Source organism: Oryctolagus cuniculus, chromosome 7, assembly GCF_051225735.1.
Source record: "Oryctolagus cuniculus isolate XC-2025 breed Fujian yellow rabbit chromosome 7, ASM5122573v1, whole genome shotgun sequence".
NCBI classification, from domain to species: Eukaryota; Metazoa; Chordata; class Mammalia; order Lagomorpha; family Leporidae; genus Oryctolagus; species Oryctolagus cuniculus.
In genome coordinates this window covers 703133-723156 of record NC_142873.1, presented here as the reverse complement: position 1 = coordinate 723156, position 20024 = coordinate 703133, and the positions used below count along the sequence as shown (strand labels likewise).

At 39.8% G+C, this 20024-nt stretch overlaps 1 protein-coding gene across 1 annotated transcript in view; it reads left to right on the top strand.

The window, feature by feature from the left end:
- The window catches only part of LOC100352643 (uncharacterized), a 48348-nt gene extending 35305 nt beyond the window's left edge, over positions 1-13043 (top strand). The window contains 1 exon segment of the mRNA XM_070067735.2: positions 2-13043. Within this exon segment, the coding sequence (XP_069923836.2) occupies positions 2-177 (176 nt within the window). The 3' untranslated portion in view covers positions 178-13043.
- Positions 13044-20024: the final 6981 nt, after the last annotated feature.

Here is a 20024-nt window from a genome sequence, read left to right as displayed (position 1 = left end):
GAGAAACCTCATGAATGTAATGACTGTGGAAAAGCCTTTGGACGAAAGTCAAACCTCATCATACACCAGCGAATTCACACAGGGGAGAAACCTCATAAATGTAATGACTGTGGAAAAGCCTTTTTGTATAAGTTATACTCATATCAAAACAGTTTACACAGGGCAGAAACCTTATGAATCTAGTAAGTGTGGAAAAGCCTTTATAAATCATATGTTATAAATCATAGCTCATATCACACCACAGAATTCACACCAGGGAGAGACTTCATGAATGCAATGACTGTAGAAAAGCCCTTGGCAATAAGTCACATCTCAGAATGCATCAGAAAATGCACATGAAGAGAAACCTTTTGGACATAATGACTTGGAAAGCTTTTCCCCATAATTCAGCCCTCATTGCACATCATCTAATTCATATGGGAGAAAACACTTCGGATATAATGCATATGGAAAAGCCTTTATCCATAAGTAACACCTCATAAAACATCAGAATTCACATGGGGGAGAAACCTTATGAATGGAATGAATGTTGGAAAACTCTGCCAAAATCACACAATATAACATCAGAGAATTTATTACATGGTGGAAATCTTGTAATAAATGTGGGAAAGCCTTTTGACAGAAGGAATACCTCATAACATGTAGATCAAACAAGGGAGAGAACTTAAGGATATAATGAATGTGAAGGACTTTTTGCAAAATCAACATAACCATGTGACAGAGACTTTTGCTGGAAATTACATCCCATACAATAGGCACTCCCATAAGGAAGAAAGGTTGGGACCAGCGCTGTGGCACAGTAGGTTAAAGCCCTGTCCTGAAATGCTGGCATACCATGTGGGCACTGGTTCTAGTCCCAGTTGCTCCTCTTCTGATCCAGCTCTCTGCTATGGCCTGGGAAAGCAGTAGAAGATGGCCCTGCACCCACGTGGGAGACCCAGAAGAAACTCCTGACTCCTGGTTTTGGATCGCTGCAGCTCCAGCCATTGCATCCATCTGGGGAGTGAACTAGCAGTTGGAAGACCACTTTCTGCTTCTCTGTCTGTCTCTAACTCTGTCTTTCAAATAAATAACATAAATTTTTAAAGAAAATGAAGAAGTTCAGAAATATTATTAGTGTGACAAAAAGTCATTTGTCAGAAATGGCATTATACATCAGAAAATTCACACAAGTGGTTTCTTAGGAGTGTAATGAATGTGGAAGTATATTTTCATAGAATTCAGGCTTGCATAAATATGCAACTCAAAAAAGGTGATATCCTTCAAGTGCAATAGACCTCAAAAAACCATAGCCAGAAATTAAACATCAGGCCGGCGCCGTGGAGCAATAGATTAATCCTCCACCTGCTATGCTGGCATCCCATATGGGTGCGAGTTCTAGTCCCAGCTGCCCCTCTTCAATCCAGATCTCTACTGTGGCCTGGGAAAGCAGTAGAAGACAGCCCAAGTGCTTGGGCCTCTGCACCCACATGGAAGACTAGGAAGAAGCACCTGGCTTCTGGCTTCAGATCAGTGCATCTCTGGCCACTGTGGCCATTTGAGGAGTGAACCAACAGAAGGAAGACCTTTATCTCTGTCTCTCTCACTGTCTGTAACTCTGTCAAATAAATAAAAATCTTAAAAAAAGAGAAATTAAACATCAACTAACACCAGAGAATTCATACAGTAAAATGTCAATTTAATGAATGTGAAAAAATTTTTCTGCCATTAATCAATTCACATGAAGAGACTCCGAAATGAGAAAACATACATGCATAGAAAAGTCATGTACCATATGTCACCTCTCAATGGTTACCTGACAACTCACAGAAAGAAAAAATCCTATGACTTATTGTAATGGGAAATACCTTTATTATTAGGCAAACTTCCCCAAAACATAGCAAGATTACAGAGAGAAGTCCCTGAAGTATAATTTGTTTGGAAGAATTCTTTGGTGGAATCACACCTTAGTGAGTATTGGGCAATTTTCATGATGAATTGTGACAGAGAGTGGTTAACCGCTCTTCAGAAATTTTTCTGTTATTCAACCGGAACTTTTGGTTTCTCATTATTCTGAGTGGAATGAAGTATATGAACTGAACTGTGCTCTCTTGTGTAAATTTTGTTAATAAATATTTAAAAGTTGAGTAACAGTTATTTCAACAGTTATTTGGAATACCATCTTCATCAATTACAAAGTTACTTGTTCTATAGCTGCTTTTTTGGCCACCCAGGACCCTTTCCCCACATTATTGTAGTGGAAACCAATGATGTGACCATAGGCATATCAAGTGACACATGTTCCAGCCAGAATAGTGTACCCCGGCCCTGGATAATAAGTGTTGTGTGCAACACAATGGAATGAGTGTGTGGTGACCTATATACCCATGAGAAATTTCAACTTATCTGTGTGCACATCTGGATTAGACTCCACTACCCAAGGTCTATTTGAATATGCAAGTAGATGTTGCCACACACATTACTCTCATTCTTTAAAGGGACAACCTGAAACCCTATAAGTTGCAACACTCATCTGAATTTTCCTGTATTACTGAGTGTGGGGAGCAACTCGGACTAGACTGTTACTGGAATTAAGACTTATTCTATGCATCTGCTCTCCCACAATATGGCGCTGAGAAGGGAGTAACAACTTCTACGCAGCTGCCTCTCGCCAACTTGAGTGATGACCTGCAGGAGCTGATCCTGCTCCTGATTGGAGGAGAGCAGCATACTCGGCATGTGGGTAGCAGAGTTGGGATTGGTGGAAGAGGACTATAAAGGAGGAGAGAGACAACATGCACCAGGAACATCTAAGGGGAACATCTATCCGAATAACATCTGAGCAGCCCCCGAGAGAGCCAGCTGGCGGTGTGCCGCTCCCCCGTGGAAGTGGGGAAAGTGGCAGGGGGAACCGCCCTTCCACGGAGGTGGAAGGGTCGGTAGCCAACCCGGGAAGAACCAGCAGCAAACCCGGGAAGGGCCGAGCAGACAAAAGAACAATGCAGAGTCCTGTGTCATTCCTCCGCGAAGAGGGGGAGCAACATAATGGTGCCGTGACTCAGATAGGAAACCTAGGCAGGGTTTAGTGTCGTTCCTCTATGAAGAGGGGGAGTGACAACTGAGTGCATAATACCTTTTTCATTCATGATGCCACTTTTCTACTCTTTTTCATTCTATTCCTAATTGCCTTGAGACAAGAACATGGAATGAAGTCTATCCATGTGGTACCCGTTGCAATAGAGAAGCAGGAGCATAAATGTAGTAATTCTTTAAAAAAAGGGTTTATTTATTTGAAAGAGTTACACAAAAAGAGCAGAAGCAGAGAGAGAGAATTTTCCATCCAATGGTTCACTCCCTAGTTGGCCACAATGGCCAGAACTGTGCTGATCCAAAACCAGGAGCTTCCTCCAGATCTCCCATGTAGGTGCAGGGACCCAAGCACTTGGGCCTTCTACTATTTCTCAGGCCATAGCAGAGAGTTAGATTGGAAGTGGAGCAGCCGGGTCTCGAACCAGCACCCATATGGGATGCCAGCACTTCAGGTCAGGACATTAACCTGCTGTGACACAGTGCTGGCCCCTGTAGTACACTTTTGTATTAATTTAACTTGTAATTTTTCACAACCTTTTTTTGTTGCATTATTCCCTGCTCCTGCAGGTGGCCCTCATTTTTATTGAAAATGTGTACTTTTATTCCTTCCAATTTACAAAGTCCTTTCTGGATTGATATAAATCTGATTTACATTCAGTTAGTTCCTCAGGATACCCTCAGGAGGAACACTTTTCCTAGGTTGCTTGGCTATCCCATGATAACAGGGCTACAAATGCTATGATGCATCTAGCTTCAGTAACTCTTTTATTTCCCATCTAGATAATAGCTGTGCAACTAATCCATTCCACCTCCATTACTACCCATAAGAAATAGCTCTTCATCCCTGTTTAAGTCCCCACAGCTTCTTGTAAGTGTTCATCAAATTAAATCTTATTATAAACAGATTTAATAGAAAATGAATGATGTAGCCTCTGGTAGTTTCAGTGAGGTTGAATGATTTGCTGGACTGCTGTTTTGTCTGGGTTATCTTTCATATTACTTAGAACTAATTTTTCACAATATTACTTGCCTGAGCACTTTTTCCTAGGCTCCCAGCTAAACAGGTGTTTGAAGACTAGATTTACTGTTAATTCTCACTAAGGACAGAGGTCCCACATTGAGAGCACAGATCCTTATGTGGTCCTTGGGACATAGTGAATATTATACCCACTTGATTTAGTACTCAGGCACTGGTCTCCATTGAAGAGAAGAACTCAGCTGAACAGAATATAACTTCCTTCTGATTAAAAAAAGATTTACCATGTCAAACCTGGGTGTGTCACCTTAGGCATACCCTTTACCCTTGAAAACTGAACAGAGCTCTCTGGCCACACCCACTACAAGCCTCTAGAGATTCAGTGAAAGCAGGAAGTCCATTTATCTACAGTCATAATACAATGATAAAAACTGCCAGGAAAAAAAAAAAGATGAGTATTTCCACAAATGCCAAATGCAAGAATCCAAGAAGCAAGAATAAGGAAAACATCATCATGCTCCCAAAAGAACATGACATTCCAATACTAGGTCATGAAGATGATGAGAGAAGAAATGCAAGAAATAGAACTCAAAAATTTGGTCATAAGATTTCATAGAAGTAAGCAAAAGCAAATGCACAAACTACTGAAATCCATGAAGGACATGAAAGAAAATCTCTCCCATGAAATAAAAATTATCAGGAGGAATCAAGATGAAATGAAGAATTCAACAGAACATGAAACTGAGATATTAAAAAGAAATCAAAATGAAATGAAGAATTCAATACAACAAATAAAAAATGCAGTGGAGAGCCTTAAAAACAGAATCAGTGAGGCAGAAGAGAGAATACCAGACTTAGTAGACAGAGTACAGGAAAGTATACAGTCAAACCAAACACAAGAACAGGAGATTAGAAATCTAAAAAAGACTGTTGGGAATCTACAGGATACTATATATAAAAAAAAATAAAACCAACATTCTGGTTCTAGGAGTTCCTGCAGGCATGGTGAGAGAGAAAGGATTAGAAGACATTTTTAGTGAAATACTAGCAGAAAACTTTCCAGGTTTGGAAAAAGAAAGAGACATCCAAGTACAGGAAGCAAACAGAACTTTGAATAGACATGATCAGAAAACAACCTTGCCATGACACATTGTAATCAAACTGCCACAGTGAAACAAAAAGAGAAGATTCTAAAATGCATAAGAGAAACATCAGATTACTCTCAGAGGATCTCCAATTAGACTCACAGCAGGTATAATATTTGTCCGCTCTGTCCAAAGAACCACATAAAGGATCTGTGTAGTCCTCAGTATAAATTCAGATTCTCCAGAAATGTCTCTCATCAGGTAACCAGGAACCCCCAAGCTTGTGGCCTCTCCCACTGAGAGTGCTCAAAGTCCCAGTCACACCGCGAATCTTTCTACACACCCTCAGTTTTTTATTTTTTCACAGTCCCGCTTCAGAAGTTTCACACAGTCACAAGTTCCTAGTTTCCTGTTATTTTTCCCTACCAGCATCAGGAGTCTCCACTTGGCTGCTTGCCTGGTGTAGACACAAGCTGGCACAGATGTTATGTATGTCCAAAATGGCTCCTGCTCTATCAGCTTGCATGCCTTTGTGAGGTGATTGGAGAGAGAGAAACGTGTCTGTAGTGTCCCTTTTTTTCCTCTCCTCTAGTTTGGCTGGCACACTTTCCCTCAGATATATAAGCCTCATTCCCTCTAGGTTCCTGCCACATTTTTGCTGGTGGCTCAGGCTACTGTGGTCTTGTCTCACCTCACTTTCCAGTTCTAGTGCATAGACTCTCAGCTGTTGGAGTCATGAGCCGTGGGCACCATGCCCTCCATGTGGGTCCACCGTGTCCCTCTCATGTCAGTAGAATTTCCTCTGTCATTTTTTCCCTAACTCTTCCCTGAGACTACTCTATTTCCACTTTTTTAAAACTATCTTCTCCTGGGCTAGAGCAGTAAGCTCCCTCCCTACTCTACCATCCAATTATTAGCCCATCTCTATATGATTATGACTCTGTTTCTTCCAAATTACTAATTTATACACCATATAATCAAAATTAAATGTCTTCCATGGAATGCATATTTATTTTGTCATTTACTACTATCACCTGCATGTGTAATGAATAACCCAATTTGTGACATTCCTAACAGGGAAATGATGGGTACCATGGTTTGATTTATAATTGTGTGGTCATCAACTCACTCTAAATGCTGGAAGTTGTCCAAGCAACTGTCATGTGTATAGGATTTGAGTACATTGCAGTGCCAGCACCATCATGGTCATCAGCATAGGATACATTCTTAATGTTTCTAGATGCTCCTGGAACTGTAAATTATTTTCTGATTGTGGAAATTTTCCAAACTGCAAGTCTGTATCATACTGTAATTTTTCCAGTTTATTCCGGACTGTTTTTTCACCAAATATCCACATATTTTTTAGCTATGGCTCACATTAAAATACACATTGTTACTAATGGCAAGGCAAAGTTTTAATTTCCATGTGCATCAGGTTTCTATTTTTTATTTTGTCTTTCATTTTCTTAATTTCATCTGAGTATGTCAATATCCACATGGAAAGCAATCTTAGCACTGCCAAGGAATGATGATTCTCTTGGGCACTTATATTTTCATATCATGAATGCACTAAATAATGTTCAAGTTGTCTTAGCAACCTCCATCTTTATGGCCTATCAAATAATTTTAGAACATTACATTCTTTTACACTTTCAAGGACACTTTTTTTATAGCTTCTTTATGTTTCGAGAATCAAAATTGTCATTCTCTTTAAAATTTCCATGCATTGGATCAAGACAATTTTATCTTGGTTTTAAAATTACTGAATTCAATGGCATAAGCTTTCTTTGATTTAAGAGAGCACAAATTTTCTGTATTTAAATGTGTATTTAGGGCTATTTTTATTAATATCTGTTACATCTCCTTGTAACCTTATTCCTGCTTCTACTAAATTTACCATTTGTACACACAACTGTCAATATATTGAATACATTTCTCTATTTTTCATGTTGATTCAAATTTATTATTACCACCTCAATAAATAATAACCTAATTTGTGCCAATTCTAGTACAGGGAACTTCAGTCTACCATGATTTACTTTAATATTGTAAGGCCATCAAATTCTGGAAGATGTACAAATTTTATTTTCACAGTATATGAGAACAATTTAAGGCCAGTTCCATCACTCATTAGCAGGAGATTTCATTCTTCGCCTTACAGACATTCATGGAACTTGAAATTAACCTTTAATAATGAAAATTTAAGTAAAATTTTAAATTCACTGGAGTCACTCTTTTGCACAAATATTTTATTCTAGGCCAATCCTAGCTCTGTGACTCTGTGGCCATGGTGATTTCACTTTTATTGTAAGATCATCATCACCCCCAACATTCTGTAAGTTGCCCTGGAAACTGTCAGGTACACAGTGTCTCAGGGCCATTTTAGCCAAGGGTAATAATTCTTTTATATACAATTTATATATATATAATTTATATATTTTATATATAATTCATATATATGAATATATGTAACATATATAACATACATATATTTTATACATAGATAAATTTGCCACTGTGTGTTTAGATACTAGTATATTTTCTGAAAATTATGCGGGAAAATAGTGGGATCTTAATGTGATTTCTATCCCAGAATTATGTATGTTTATTTAATTTTAGAGGTTGGTAGACTTGGAGACACAGAGAAACAGAGATTATGAGCTACAACTTGGTGGCTTACTCTTCATTCTTGTAATGATCAGAAACTGGATTATTACAGAAAGCTGAGCTATTCTTTTCTGATGATAAATACATTATAAACATTTCAAAATGTTGCTCTATATATATTTATATTACAAATTATATGTACATTTATATTGTAATGTCATAAATTAAACACACACACATATATATTATATATAAACACCTTTAAAATTCTCCATGTTATTGGTATAAATTTTTTGAATTTTAAATATTTACTTCCTTTTAAAATTTTTTTTAAGTTTGATATATTTCATATATACAGACTAATGAATGTGACACTTCCCCTGATACCCTCCCTCCCACACACAGTCCAACCCTTTCTCCTCTTCCCTCTCACATTCCCACTTAACTTTTACAAAATCTGTTTTCAGTTTACTTAATGATTGTATAGTTAACCCTACACTAAGTAAGAGTTCAACAAGTCAGCAAATAGTATGAAGCAAAAAAATAAAAAAAAAAAATCACTGTTCCTCAATGGAAGAGACAAGGGCTCTAAACAATCATCAAATCTCAAAATGTGTATCTAACTCCAATACATTACATTTTAGGTACTCTATTAGCTACCTCAGATCAGGGAAAACATAGGATATAAGTATAATGGTTTCCAGTTTCATCTATCTTGTTGCAAAAGACAGGGTTTCTTTTTCTTTCCTTTTTTTTTAATAACTGAGTAGTATGCCATAGTGTGTATATACCATAATTTTCCTGTCAACAATTGATTGATATCTGGATTGTTCCCAGATCTCAGCTATTGTGAATTGTGCTGCAATGAACATGGGGTTATAGATAACTCTTGCATATTCTAATTTCTTTTGGTTTGGGTAAATTCCAAGGAGTGGGATGGCTGGATCAAATGGTAGGTCTATAATCAGATTTGTAAGATATCTCCATACGGTCTTCCACAGTGGCTTGTGCCAGTTTACATTCCCACCAACAGTGGACCAGGGTAACTTTTTTCCACATCCTCATCAGTTTTGTCATTTGTTGATTTCTTTCTTTCTTTTTTTTTTTTTTGACAGGCAGAGTTAGGCAGTGAGAGAGAGAGAGACAGAGAGAAAGTCTTCCTTCCATTGGTTCACCCCCCAAATGGCCACTACGGCTGGCGCGCTGCAGCCAGGATGCTGTGCTAATCTGAAACCAGGAGCCAGGTGCTTCCTCCTGGTGTCCCATGAGGGTGCTATTCTTTTTTCCCTAGTTCTGACTCTTAAAACTGTTCCAAATTATGGGATTTGATTCAATGCACCAGGTCTTAAATTTAAGGTTTTATTTCTGACTTTTGAACAACCAAAGAGACAGATTTTGTGTTATTTTAAAGTAATCTATTATGTTCTCTTAATGCCTCTTAAGTTCTAATTGTTTAAAACAACTGAGTTTTAAAGAAGTTATGAGTTGATCAAATATGGTCTATACTTTGTCATGATGTTAAGGATCTTATTTTAACCAGATATTTTAAGACTTCTTGTCATCTTTCACGGGCATTCAAAAAAATCAAAGTTCCAAATAATTTGGACTTTGATATTTCCAGTTAGGTTTCTGGAAATGTCAAAGGATATATGTCTCTCATCTTGAAGAGACACCAGCTAATCAATCAGGCTATTTAGGTTATATTACAGGTATTGTTAAAATGTGAAGTCATGCTAAATTTTAAGTTTTGATAATATAAAATGCCACTGATACAAATGTCTGAAAGTTAAAAAGTCTAATGATCTTGTGTTACTAGACATGATGGTTATCTTAATGAGAAAGGCCCAGAGGCCTAAAAGAATTAAATGTTTTGTAAAATCCTACAGGTACTTTTGAAAATACTGTGTAAAGTAAGCAAATGTCTCTTATTGGTTAATGAGTTTATCATGTTAAACATAGCTATTTAAAGTCTTTTCTCATCCACAGTTTTGTATATCAGATTTGCTGCTCTAAACTAAAACATTGTTGGTTCTGTGTTTAGCTGCCCTCCTAGAGGTTCTGATGGATTTTTTCCCAGCCACTTCTATTGAATTCAGTAGTTTTGAATTGTTCTGTAAACAGATGAAGTGAATAATGCACTACAGGTTCCAACTGGAAGAAAGTATGGTTAATCAAGTTAACCAAGAACAGAAAGTAATTTTAATTGATTGGTAATAAAAAAAAAGCTAAAGATTTTAGGAAACTATTACTAAAACTTCTTTATTGTTCTGCCTTGTATGTTGTGTTATGTGTGTGTTCATATTGTATGTCTACATGGGAAAATTTATTTTGAGCTCTGTCTTAATTGGTTTATAAAGGAAAGATTGCTCATAAATTTAATAGTTAAAATTAATTGAAGATACATTTGATTCATGTGACCTGAATCTCTTTGTCAGATGTTTTAAATTGTCAATAGAAAGAAACTAAAAAATGTTTTATGTTTCTGTTTGCTGTTTAAACAAGCCACATCATGTTAGATATTTAAGATATATTTAAATACATGTATTCTTAAAATTTATAGAAGGCATTGGACCTACGGTAAATATTTTATAAGCTATTATTTAATGGTTAAAACCACTTGCTAAGAGTGGTTTTGTCAGTGGGCATTCTGGCAAGCCTGACTTGCTCCCACATTTCTCTATTCTCTTTAAGATGTGACACTGACTCTGTCCTGAGGGATTCCTCAAGATGTAGTTTGATTTTTAGATCTTATGAAAGGAGTGACTAACATATTCTGCGTAACAACATAGCCAAAATGAGAGCTTAAATCATAATTTCGCATCTGGATTTACTTCACCATGGGATCCCAAATCCCCTTGGGCTAGATGGTGAAAGTGACATTTTAAGTTTTAACATATTTATATATATATATATGATTAAGTTTAAAAGTGATTGTATTTGATTCCATTAAGTTTTAGATTGGTCATATAGGAGGCACTAATTGTTAAAGTGATCATATCAACAGAATTAAAGAGTAGTAAATGCTTGAACATGGGAAGTAGTCCATACAGCAGACTCATAGAATGGCAATTGCTCTAAGTAACGCTCAATGACCTCAGAGTCATCCCTAAAGGCATTCTGGTCTGGCTAAAAAGCCCAAAAGAGCATTTCAGGTGTGGAAAGTTAGGACACTTATGCAAAAAGGTGTGCATACATGGAGAGTCTCCCTGGGTGAGACTCCTGTGGAAAGAAGTGGTCATCAAAGAAGGATGTACTCTCTTCAAAGGGAGAACTGTCACTTTGCTTACAGCCTTCTCTAAATATTGATTGAGTTTGTGGATTCAGAAGGCTTCCATAGCCTAGACAGCTCATGTCAAGAGCCTTGGGTGATCACTGACAGCACACAAAAGAGTGTGAATTGTTAAATTAACCATAGGAGTCACTGTGCACTAATTTCCCATGCAGGGCCTTAAGACTATGCTTAAAAAACAGAGGGGAGAGTACGGTACCCCCACTATCAGTGTGTTAACTTTGCTCCTTTCACCATAAAGTTCTTACAGGTCTCACCCCCTGGAGAGCCACCAGCAGTGAGACACTGGAGACCTTTCACAGGTGCAACCCAATTGCCTCTGGTTTGATGGAGGGACCCAACCACCCAACAATGGAAGGGGCCTGATCCCCTCATAATGATGGGCAAACATTTTGCTTGTGCTTTCCAGAGATCACTCTGCAGCCTGTGTGGATAGCAGCCTGAAATGCCAAATGCTGGACCCAGTCTCTGAAAGCTGACCCTCTACAAACCAACTTCAGCACCTTTCCCTGAACAAGCCATTCATAGAAAGATCCTCTTCAGATGGGCTACATCTTAAATGGAAGGGACCTTACCAGGTGCTACTGAACATGACTACCTCGGTAAAATTAGGATTAAATGTCTACCTCTCAAGTCCTCACAGGTGTACTCAAAAGACATGCCTGATTATTCCTGTAAACCAGAGATCTTAAGCAAAAAGAAAAGTAAAGCCTTTGCTTTCCTCACATCAAGAGTGCTGCTCCTGAAGGCAGGCATGGTGTACCTGCCTCTTTGATTCTCTCTGTTATTAACAATAAAACTCCTAATGTGATTAACACACAATTATTCTTAGGTGTTTAAATTTTAACTGAAAAGTGATCCCTGTTAGGAATTTGGAAAACATTATGCTGAGTTAAATAAGCCAATCCCAAAGGGACAAATACCATATGTTCTCCCTGATTGGTGACAACTAACTGAGCACCAAAAAGGAAGCCTGTTAAAGTGAAATGAACACTATGAGAAATGGTGACTTGATCAGCCCTCACCCTGACTGTTGATGAGCAACTTAATATGTTATCCCTCTTAGTATTGTTTTTGTTTGTTCTACTTAATACTTTTAGTTGAATACTGTAATGAATACACAATTCTTCTTAAGTGCTGAAACTTAACTGAAAAGTGATTGCTGTTAAATATAAGAGTGGGAATAAGAGAGGGAAGAGATGTGCAATTCATGACATGCTCAAGCTGACTTACCGCAAATGGTAGAGTTAGAAACATACCAGGGGATTCCAATTCAATCCCATCAAAGTGGCATGTACCAATGCCATCTCACTAGTCCAAGTGATCAATTTATGTTCACAATTGATCATAATGATAGGACTAAGAACCAAAGGGATCATATAAACAAGAACAGTGTCTGCAAATACTAGCTGATAGAATCAAAAAGGGAGAGAATGATCCAACATGGGAAGTGAGATACACAGCAGACCCATAGAATGGCAGATGTCCTAAACAGCACTCTGGCCTCATAATCAGCCCTTAAGGCATGCGGATCCGGCTGAAATGCCCATGAGAGTATTTTAGGCATGGAAAGCCAAGACACTCTGGGAAAAAAAAAACCTAAATGAGTGATCTCCGCGAGTGAGATCCCAGTGGAAAGAATGGGTCATCAAAGAAGGAGGTACCTTTCTCTGAAGGGAGGAGAGAACTTCCACTTTGACCATGGTCTTGTCTAAATATGATCAGAGTCGGTGAACTCAGGGGGCTTCCATAGCCTTGGCAGCTCATGACAAGAGCCTAGGGTGATTACTGAGGCCACAAACAAGAGTGTCAATTTGTTAAGTCAACAACAGGAGTCACTGTGCACTTACTCCTCATGTAGGATCTTTGTCCTTAGTGTGCTGTACATTGTGATTTAATGCTATAACTAGTACTCAAACAGTATTTTTCACTTTATGTTTCTGTGTGGGAGCAAACTGTTGAAATCTTTACTTAATGTATGCTAAACTGATCTTCTGTATATAAAGAGAAACAAAAATGAATCTTGATGTGAATGGAAGGGGAGAGGGAGTGGGAAAGGGGAGGGTTGTGGGTGGGAGGGACATTATGGGGGGGAAGCCATTATAACCCATAAGCTGTACTTTGGAAATTTCTATTCATTAAATAAAAGTTAAAAAAAAAACTCCTAATATGTTCTTCTAATATAATTCTCTATACTCGAGCTAAATGGGTTTATAATGTATCACCACCCACTATCTGGGAGTCTGTAGGATGTGTTCTTTTCATCTTAAAGGGGCACTCCATTTACAATTGGTCATGTTCCAGTTTTGCTCATACTAATTAAGAAACTTATATGTTCCAGAACTCAACAACTTCTGGGAGTCACTGACCATACAGGGGACACAGACATTGGTGGTGACCAAGATTGCTCCAGTTCACAAAGAGAATTTGTTAGATGAGGTAGGCAGAGACTTCCAGACCGAGGACAGGCAGGGCCTGCACTACATCCCTCATAAACAGGAAGCAGCTATAGAGGATGTGATGATTCTACACCCTTCAACATCCCTAGGATTAAGGGAATGGAGTCTCTGAAGGGGGGATGGTGCAGGCAGTCATATATCATTAGACAAGAGCTGGAAGGCTACACCCTCATCACACTGTCCCCAGCCCCCATGTGATCTCATGCCCCTGCTTTCCTATACCTGTGCACCGCCTGCCAATTACAAAGGCCTGAAACATGGTGGGCCTGGCCTTTTTCCCTTTGCCCTTCTTTTCCTCCCTGCCTTAATCCCCATGCTAGGCATTCTTCAATTTCATTTAAAGCTTATTGTGGGCTGTGGCTTGTTGCTGTGTCATGCTAAGCAGAGTCACACTTGCCCTAAAACAAAGGGGGGAGATGTGGGTGATCCTGTGAGACTTTCTGCCTAGCCCATGTGGCTAGCCTTTTTGATGGCGGGAGGTGGGAGCCTCAGGCACATTTTCTCCCACCCCCACCTTCTGCTAATTAGGTAAACTGTTGCTGTGGGTGGTCCAGGCCCACCTAGAAAGTTATTCTAACTATGAGACCTTCAAGCTAATTGGAGATGCTTATTGGTGCCAGTGTTGGTTCTATCCTATAGAGTTAGGGTTGCCCTGAATTAGTTATGCCCCTTCTGCCTGCCCTTTGAAAGGGTACATGGTCATTAATAAAGGTGGACATGTTCACTGAAGCCTGTCCCCGGTGCTTCCAGTGGAAGAACACCATTGCCTCACCCTCCCCGATGGTGTGGGCCTCACAAGACAAGTACACAGCTCTTGGCGTGCTCCCTGCTTGGTATGGCCCCTACTTAATTTCCAGACTTTCCTTTCTCCTTTAGATAGAGCCCTCACTCTCCTATGTGTTTCTCTCACTGAATAAAAGCTTAAAAACTCAGCTTATCATCTGGTCTATTTGAGCCAGTATTCAGAATTTGTCTCTGAATTCATGGCAAGAACCCACACAGATTATTAATTTCAGAAATATTAATAAGTGCTGAAGTCTCAGGGCCTAATTATGGAGTCTTTTATTTCTAAAAGCCAGTGGCTGCACAGGGGCGTGTGCTCTCCAAATCATACTGCCCTGAAGGAGCTCAAAGTTAAGCTTCTAAAGGCCAAAAGCATATCTTGTTGAAGTTAATTACAAAGCCAAGCATTTGTTGCAGGAGCTAGAGCAAGCAACATTATGCTTATCTTGGGGATATTAACAAGTTTCCCAGTACTTAATGTAAATAAACGTACAAAAAAACCTCTCAGAAGATTATTTTTTGAGTAGCTAGCAGTTGTGGGACTGGTTAGAAAAAAATAGAGGACAATCAGGGACAAAATGGAGTGACTCTGGTCAGGCCATAGATCATTTGCACTTGAAAATCAGTAAAACTTAGCCTGAGGATATGCAGCACCTCCTGCATGGACCCAGAGGCCCCTCTGACTTTGACCACCTTGACCTCAGCATGATCCCGGCATGGCTCCCCATTCTCTGTTACAGGAAACTGGGTTGCCAGCATCACTGCAGAGAACAAGGACAGTCCCACAGTGACAGAGGTGGAGCCTGGAGCTGGAGTCTCTACAAGGGTCAAGGACCCATGGCAGTGTGGCCAGGAGTTCCCCATGTCTCACAGAGGACAGTGAGTGTGCCTCTGGTGGACTTCCTGTTGCTGGCAGAGGATTGCTCACTTCAGGACTGGTTACTACGTGAATCATGCTGGCTATGAGGCCTTAGTTCCATGCAAAACTTGGCTCATGCCTTGGCTGCCTAGAATTAATCTCAGACATGGTGAAGCAGGCCCCACAGCACTGCTCAGTGCATGGCATGGCCTCTGTCAGCAAGGATAGTGTCAACATAAAGAAGCCACACCACTGCCCCTGAGCCAAGCACCCAAAAGCACTTGTCTGTCCCGATGTCTGAACACCAGCCTGTTTTCATAATCAATTTCATTGTGACAGGATGAAGAAGTAAATAAAACTGGAGAAAAAGTGGAAAAACCAATGTAATTCTACACACTTTTCAAATGACAAAGAGGAAGAATACATCTGGACTAATCCATAATGCAAAGATTATCCAACTGAAAGGACTCCCCTTGCAATAAACCCTGCCTAACAACAGCCAATCATCAGATAGCAGGGAGATACCTAAAGTTTCAGGTGTCTTTTCAGGCACTTAAGGTAACTGATTATATCCTGAGATCCTGCAGTTTGGCACATATACCCTAGTGGCTCAGACCCTATACTTTAGCCAATCATTTTAAAAGGCATCAACCCCGAAGCCATCCCACCACTTTTAATAGGTCCACGCCTGCCGCTGGATGCACTAATCAGTTTTAAGAGATGTTCTTTAAATTTCTCATGGAATGAGATGATTTGCTGAATGGTGCTAGAATGTATAGATTGTATCTGAAAACCCTATAAAAACCCCCTTCACTGAAGTTGGGGCTTTCAACCAGACCCAAGGCATCAGTGATAGTTGATCACCCAAGCCCAGACCTGCAATAAAACTCATGTGTTTTACAACAGTATAGGCTCCTTGGTGGTCTTTGGGGACAATCTAAGTGGTCATAACATATCATACAAAAAATTTTATTGCTAAAGGAAATGAGCTCACAAATCATGTGGTCCATTAGCATTTTATACCACATCCTGTTTCAACAGCCTGAACATGCAGATGAATATCTGTGAGATGGGATAACTTCAGTCAGAGTAAAGTTAAGTTTCAAGATAAAGTCTGGGACCTGGCATTGTGGTGTAGTGGCCTAAGCCTCTGCCTACAGTGCCATAATCCCATGTGGGCTCCAGTTCGAGTCCCTGTTGCTGCACTTCTCATCCAGCTCTCTTCTTTGGCCTGGGAAAGCAGTGGAAGATGGCCCAAGTCCTTGGGCCCCTGCACCCAGGTGGGAGACTCAGAATGAAGCTCCTGGCTTTGGATTGGCCCAGTTCTGGCCATTTGGGGAGTGACCAGCAGATGGAAGATCTTTCTCTCTGTCTCTCTTTTTCTCTGTCTGTAACTCTACCTGTCAAATAAATAAATAAATAAATAAAATCTTTAAAAAAAATAAAGTCTGCCTGATTTTTTTTGGACAGGCAGAGTTAGACAGTGAGAGAGAGAGAGACAGAGAGAAAGGACTTCCTTCCATTGGTTCACCTCCCAAATGACCACTACAGCCAGTGCACTGCTGCAATCCAAAGCCAGGAGCCAGGTGCTTCCTCCTGGTCTCCCATGTGGGTGCAGGGCCCAAGCACTTGGACATCCTCCACTGCCTTCCTCGGCCACAGCAGAGAGCTGGACTGGAAGAGGAGCAACTGGGACAGCACCAGCACCCCAACTGGGACTAGAACCCAGTGTGCTGGTGCCACAGGCAGAGGATCAGCCCAGTGAGCCATGGCGCCAGCCTGAGTGGTAGTTTTACCATTAATTCACATAGTACAACACATTGAGGACAGAGATCCTACATGGGAAGCAGGTGCACAGTGATTCCCATTGTTGATTTAATAATTGACAGTCTTATTTATGATGTCAGTAATCACCCAAGGCTCTTATCTATAGCTGCTGAGGCTCTGGAAGCCTCTTGAGTTCACAAATTCCAACCTTATTTAGATAAGGCCATAATCAAAGTGGAAGTTCTCTCCTCCCTTCAGAGAATGGTATCTCCTTTGATGGCCCATTCTTTCTGCTGGGATCTCACTCACAGAGATCTTTCATTTAGCAAGCAGTGAACAGGTTTTCTACAGAGGCACTATTGCAGTGCAGGGGAGAAAGTATAGCATTTTCAACACTTGGTGTTAACACAATGAGATACTAATTTCCAATAAAATAGCTTCTATTTACAAAATTGAAAAGAAAATATGCCACAAATCTAACTGTAGTACTGAAAACTACAATACTTCCAGAATGAAAAAGCATAGAAGAAATTTTTTTTTTACTTTAAGTTAGGCAAAGATTTCCTAGATACAAGAAAAAATTAAAATCTATAATTGAGTACAGGGATAATTTACACTTAATCAAAGTCTAAAACTTCTTTTCTTCAAGACTTATTTATTTATTTGAAAGGCAGAATTACAGAGTGGCAGATGCAGAGAGAGAGAGAGAGAGAGAGAGATCATCTATCTGCTGGTTCACTCCCCAGATGGCCACAATGACCAGAGCTGGGCTGAGCTGAAGTCAGGAGCCAATAGATTCTTCTGAATTTCCCATGTGGGTGCAGGAACCTAAGTACTTGGGCCATCTTCTACTGCTTTCCCTGGCTATAGCAGTGAGTTTGATCAGAAGTGGAGCAGCCAGGACTCAAAGTCATACCCATATGGAATGCCGGCACTGCAGGCAGCAGCTTTACCCACTATGCCAAAGCATGGCCCCAAAAACTTCTTTTCAAAATACTGTTTAACAGCACTCTGGCCTCAGAATCAGCAGTTAAGGCATGCGGATCTGGCTGAAAAGCCCGAGAGTATTTCAGGCATGGAAAGTCAAGACACTCTGGCAAAATAAATAAATAAATAAATAATAAAAAAACCTAAATGAAAGATCTCTGTGAGTGAGATCCCAGTGGAAAGAACAGGTCTTCAAAGAAGGAGGTACCTTTCTCTGAAGGGAGGAGAGAACCTCCACTTTGACTATGACCTTGTCTAAACAAGATAAGAGTCGGAGAACTCAAAAGGATTCCATAGCCTTTGAAACTCATGACTGGAGCATAGGGAGATTACTGATGCCATAAACAGGAGTGTCAATTGGTAAAGTCAACAACAGGAGTCACTGTGCACTTACTCCTCATGTAGGATCTCTGTCCTTAATTTGCTGTACATTGAGATTTAATGCTATAACGAGTACTCAAACAGTATATTTCGCTTTGTGTTTCTATGGGGGTGCAAACTTGAAATCTTTACTTAATGTATACTAACCTGATCTTCTGTACAAAAAAAAATTATCAATTCCCAACTTGACTCTCACTGGGATTAAACATGACAATAGGTCTGATCTGATTTCATCATCATTTAAAAAATCATCTATTATTTTTCACTTTATGTTTCTGTGTGGGAGCAAACTGTTGAAATCTTTACTTAATGTATGGTAAACTGATCTTCTGTATATAAAGAGAATCGAAAATGAGTCTTGATGTGAATGGAAGGGGAGAGGGAGTGGGAAAGGGGAGGGTAGTGGGTGGGAGGGACGGCATGGGGGGGAAGCCATTGTAATCCATAAGCCATACTTTGGAAATTTATATTCATTAAATAAAAGTTAAAAAAAAATAATGGGTTGAGCCATCTCCTACACTACTGGGATTCTATATGAGTGGTGATTTGAATTCTGGCTGCTACACTTCCAAACCAGTTATAGTAATGCTCCTGGGAAAGCAGCAGTGGATTCCACACATATTCTGACCCCTGGCACATATGTGGGAGACCGATATGCAGTGATCCTCTCCAGGTAATCAGTGAGCCCTGAGTACATGCAACTTCCCACAGTGACTGCCCAAATTCCCAGCCACACCCTGAGCCCTCCCACACAGCATCAGTGTTCTCACAGTCCCAGCACACAAGCCTCCCACAGTCATGAGCACCCAGCCCCCCATCAGTTCTCCCCACCAAATTCAAGTTTCTCTGCTCTGCTGTTTGCTGAATGTACAGACACTGGTGCATCTATTACATATGTCCAAAATGATGCCTGCTCTCTATCAGCTTGTTACAGAATGCCAGTTTCAGGGTGGTCAGGGAGACAGAAACACGGCAGGTACACTGTCCTACCTAGGGCTCCTAGCTGGATTCCCACCAGGATCTTTCTGCAACTTTATCACCAGTGGCTTGGGTTCCTCCAGTTTGGTCTCACTTCCTGAGCTGCTGCTGAGGTTCTTGGCTGCTGGGTTTCTGAGTTGTGCATGTCCACACCCTGCACATGGTCCACAGTGTCCCTCTTATTTGTGTGGAGTTTCCTCTGCCATTTTTTTCCCTAACTCTTCCTTGAGACTGTACTCTCTCCACTTTTTTCATACTATCTTCTACAACAATAAGCTCCCTCTATTCCTCCATCTTAATCCAATCCTTGATTTATTTTTTCTCAAGAAATTCATCAATAGGCTTTTACTCATCTGTTCAATTGTTTATTATTGAGTTCAACAAATACTTATTGAACAACCAATGCATGTCCATAGTAGTCACGGTGGAAAGAAACATGGCTTTTAAATTTTAAAATTTTATAATAAAAATGGTAATCTGTGATAGATTGCCAATATTTTATTTTCTAAAGTACATATACCAAGTCTTCTCATTTTCCCTAGAGAATAAACAACTATTATACAGCACCCTGAAAAATCATAGCCATTTATGATAACAGGGTCAATGACACTGTCATATATATAATGCTAAGGAATGGCTAAATTTCATCTTTCAAATTGCTTTTATTGGATGCATGCTTGTGAGAACACTATGAGAAAGGCTTCACCCTAAGCTCATTTTCCCAACCGCACCTTCCTTCCTACAAACTGCCCTCTCTAACTTGGATTCTGTATCTTCTTCACTC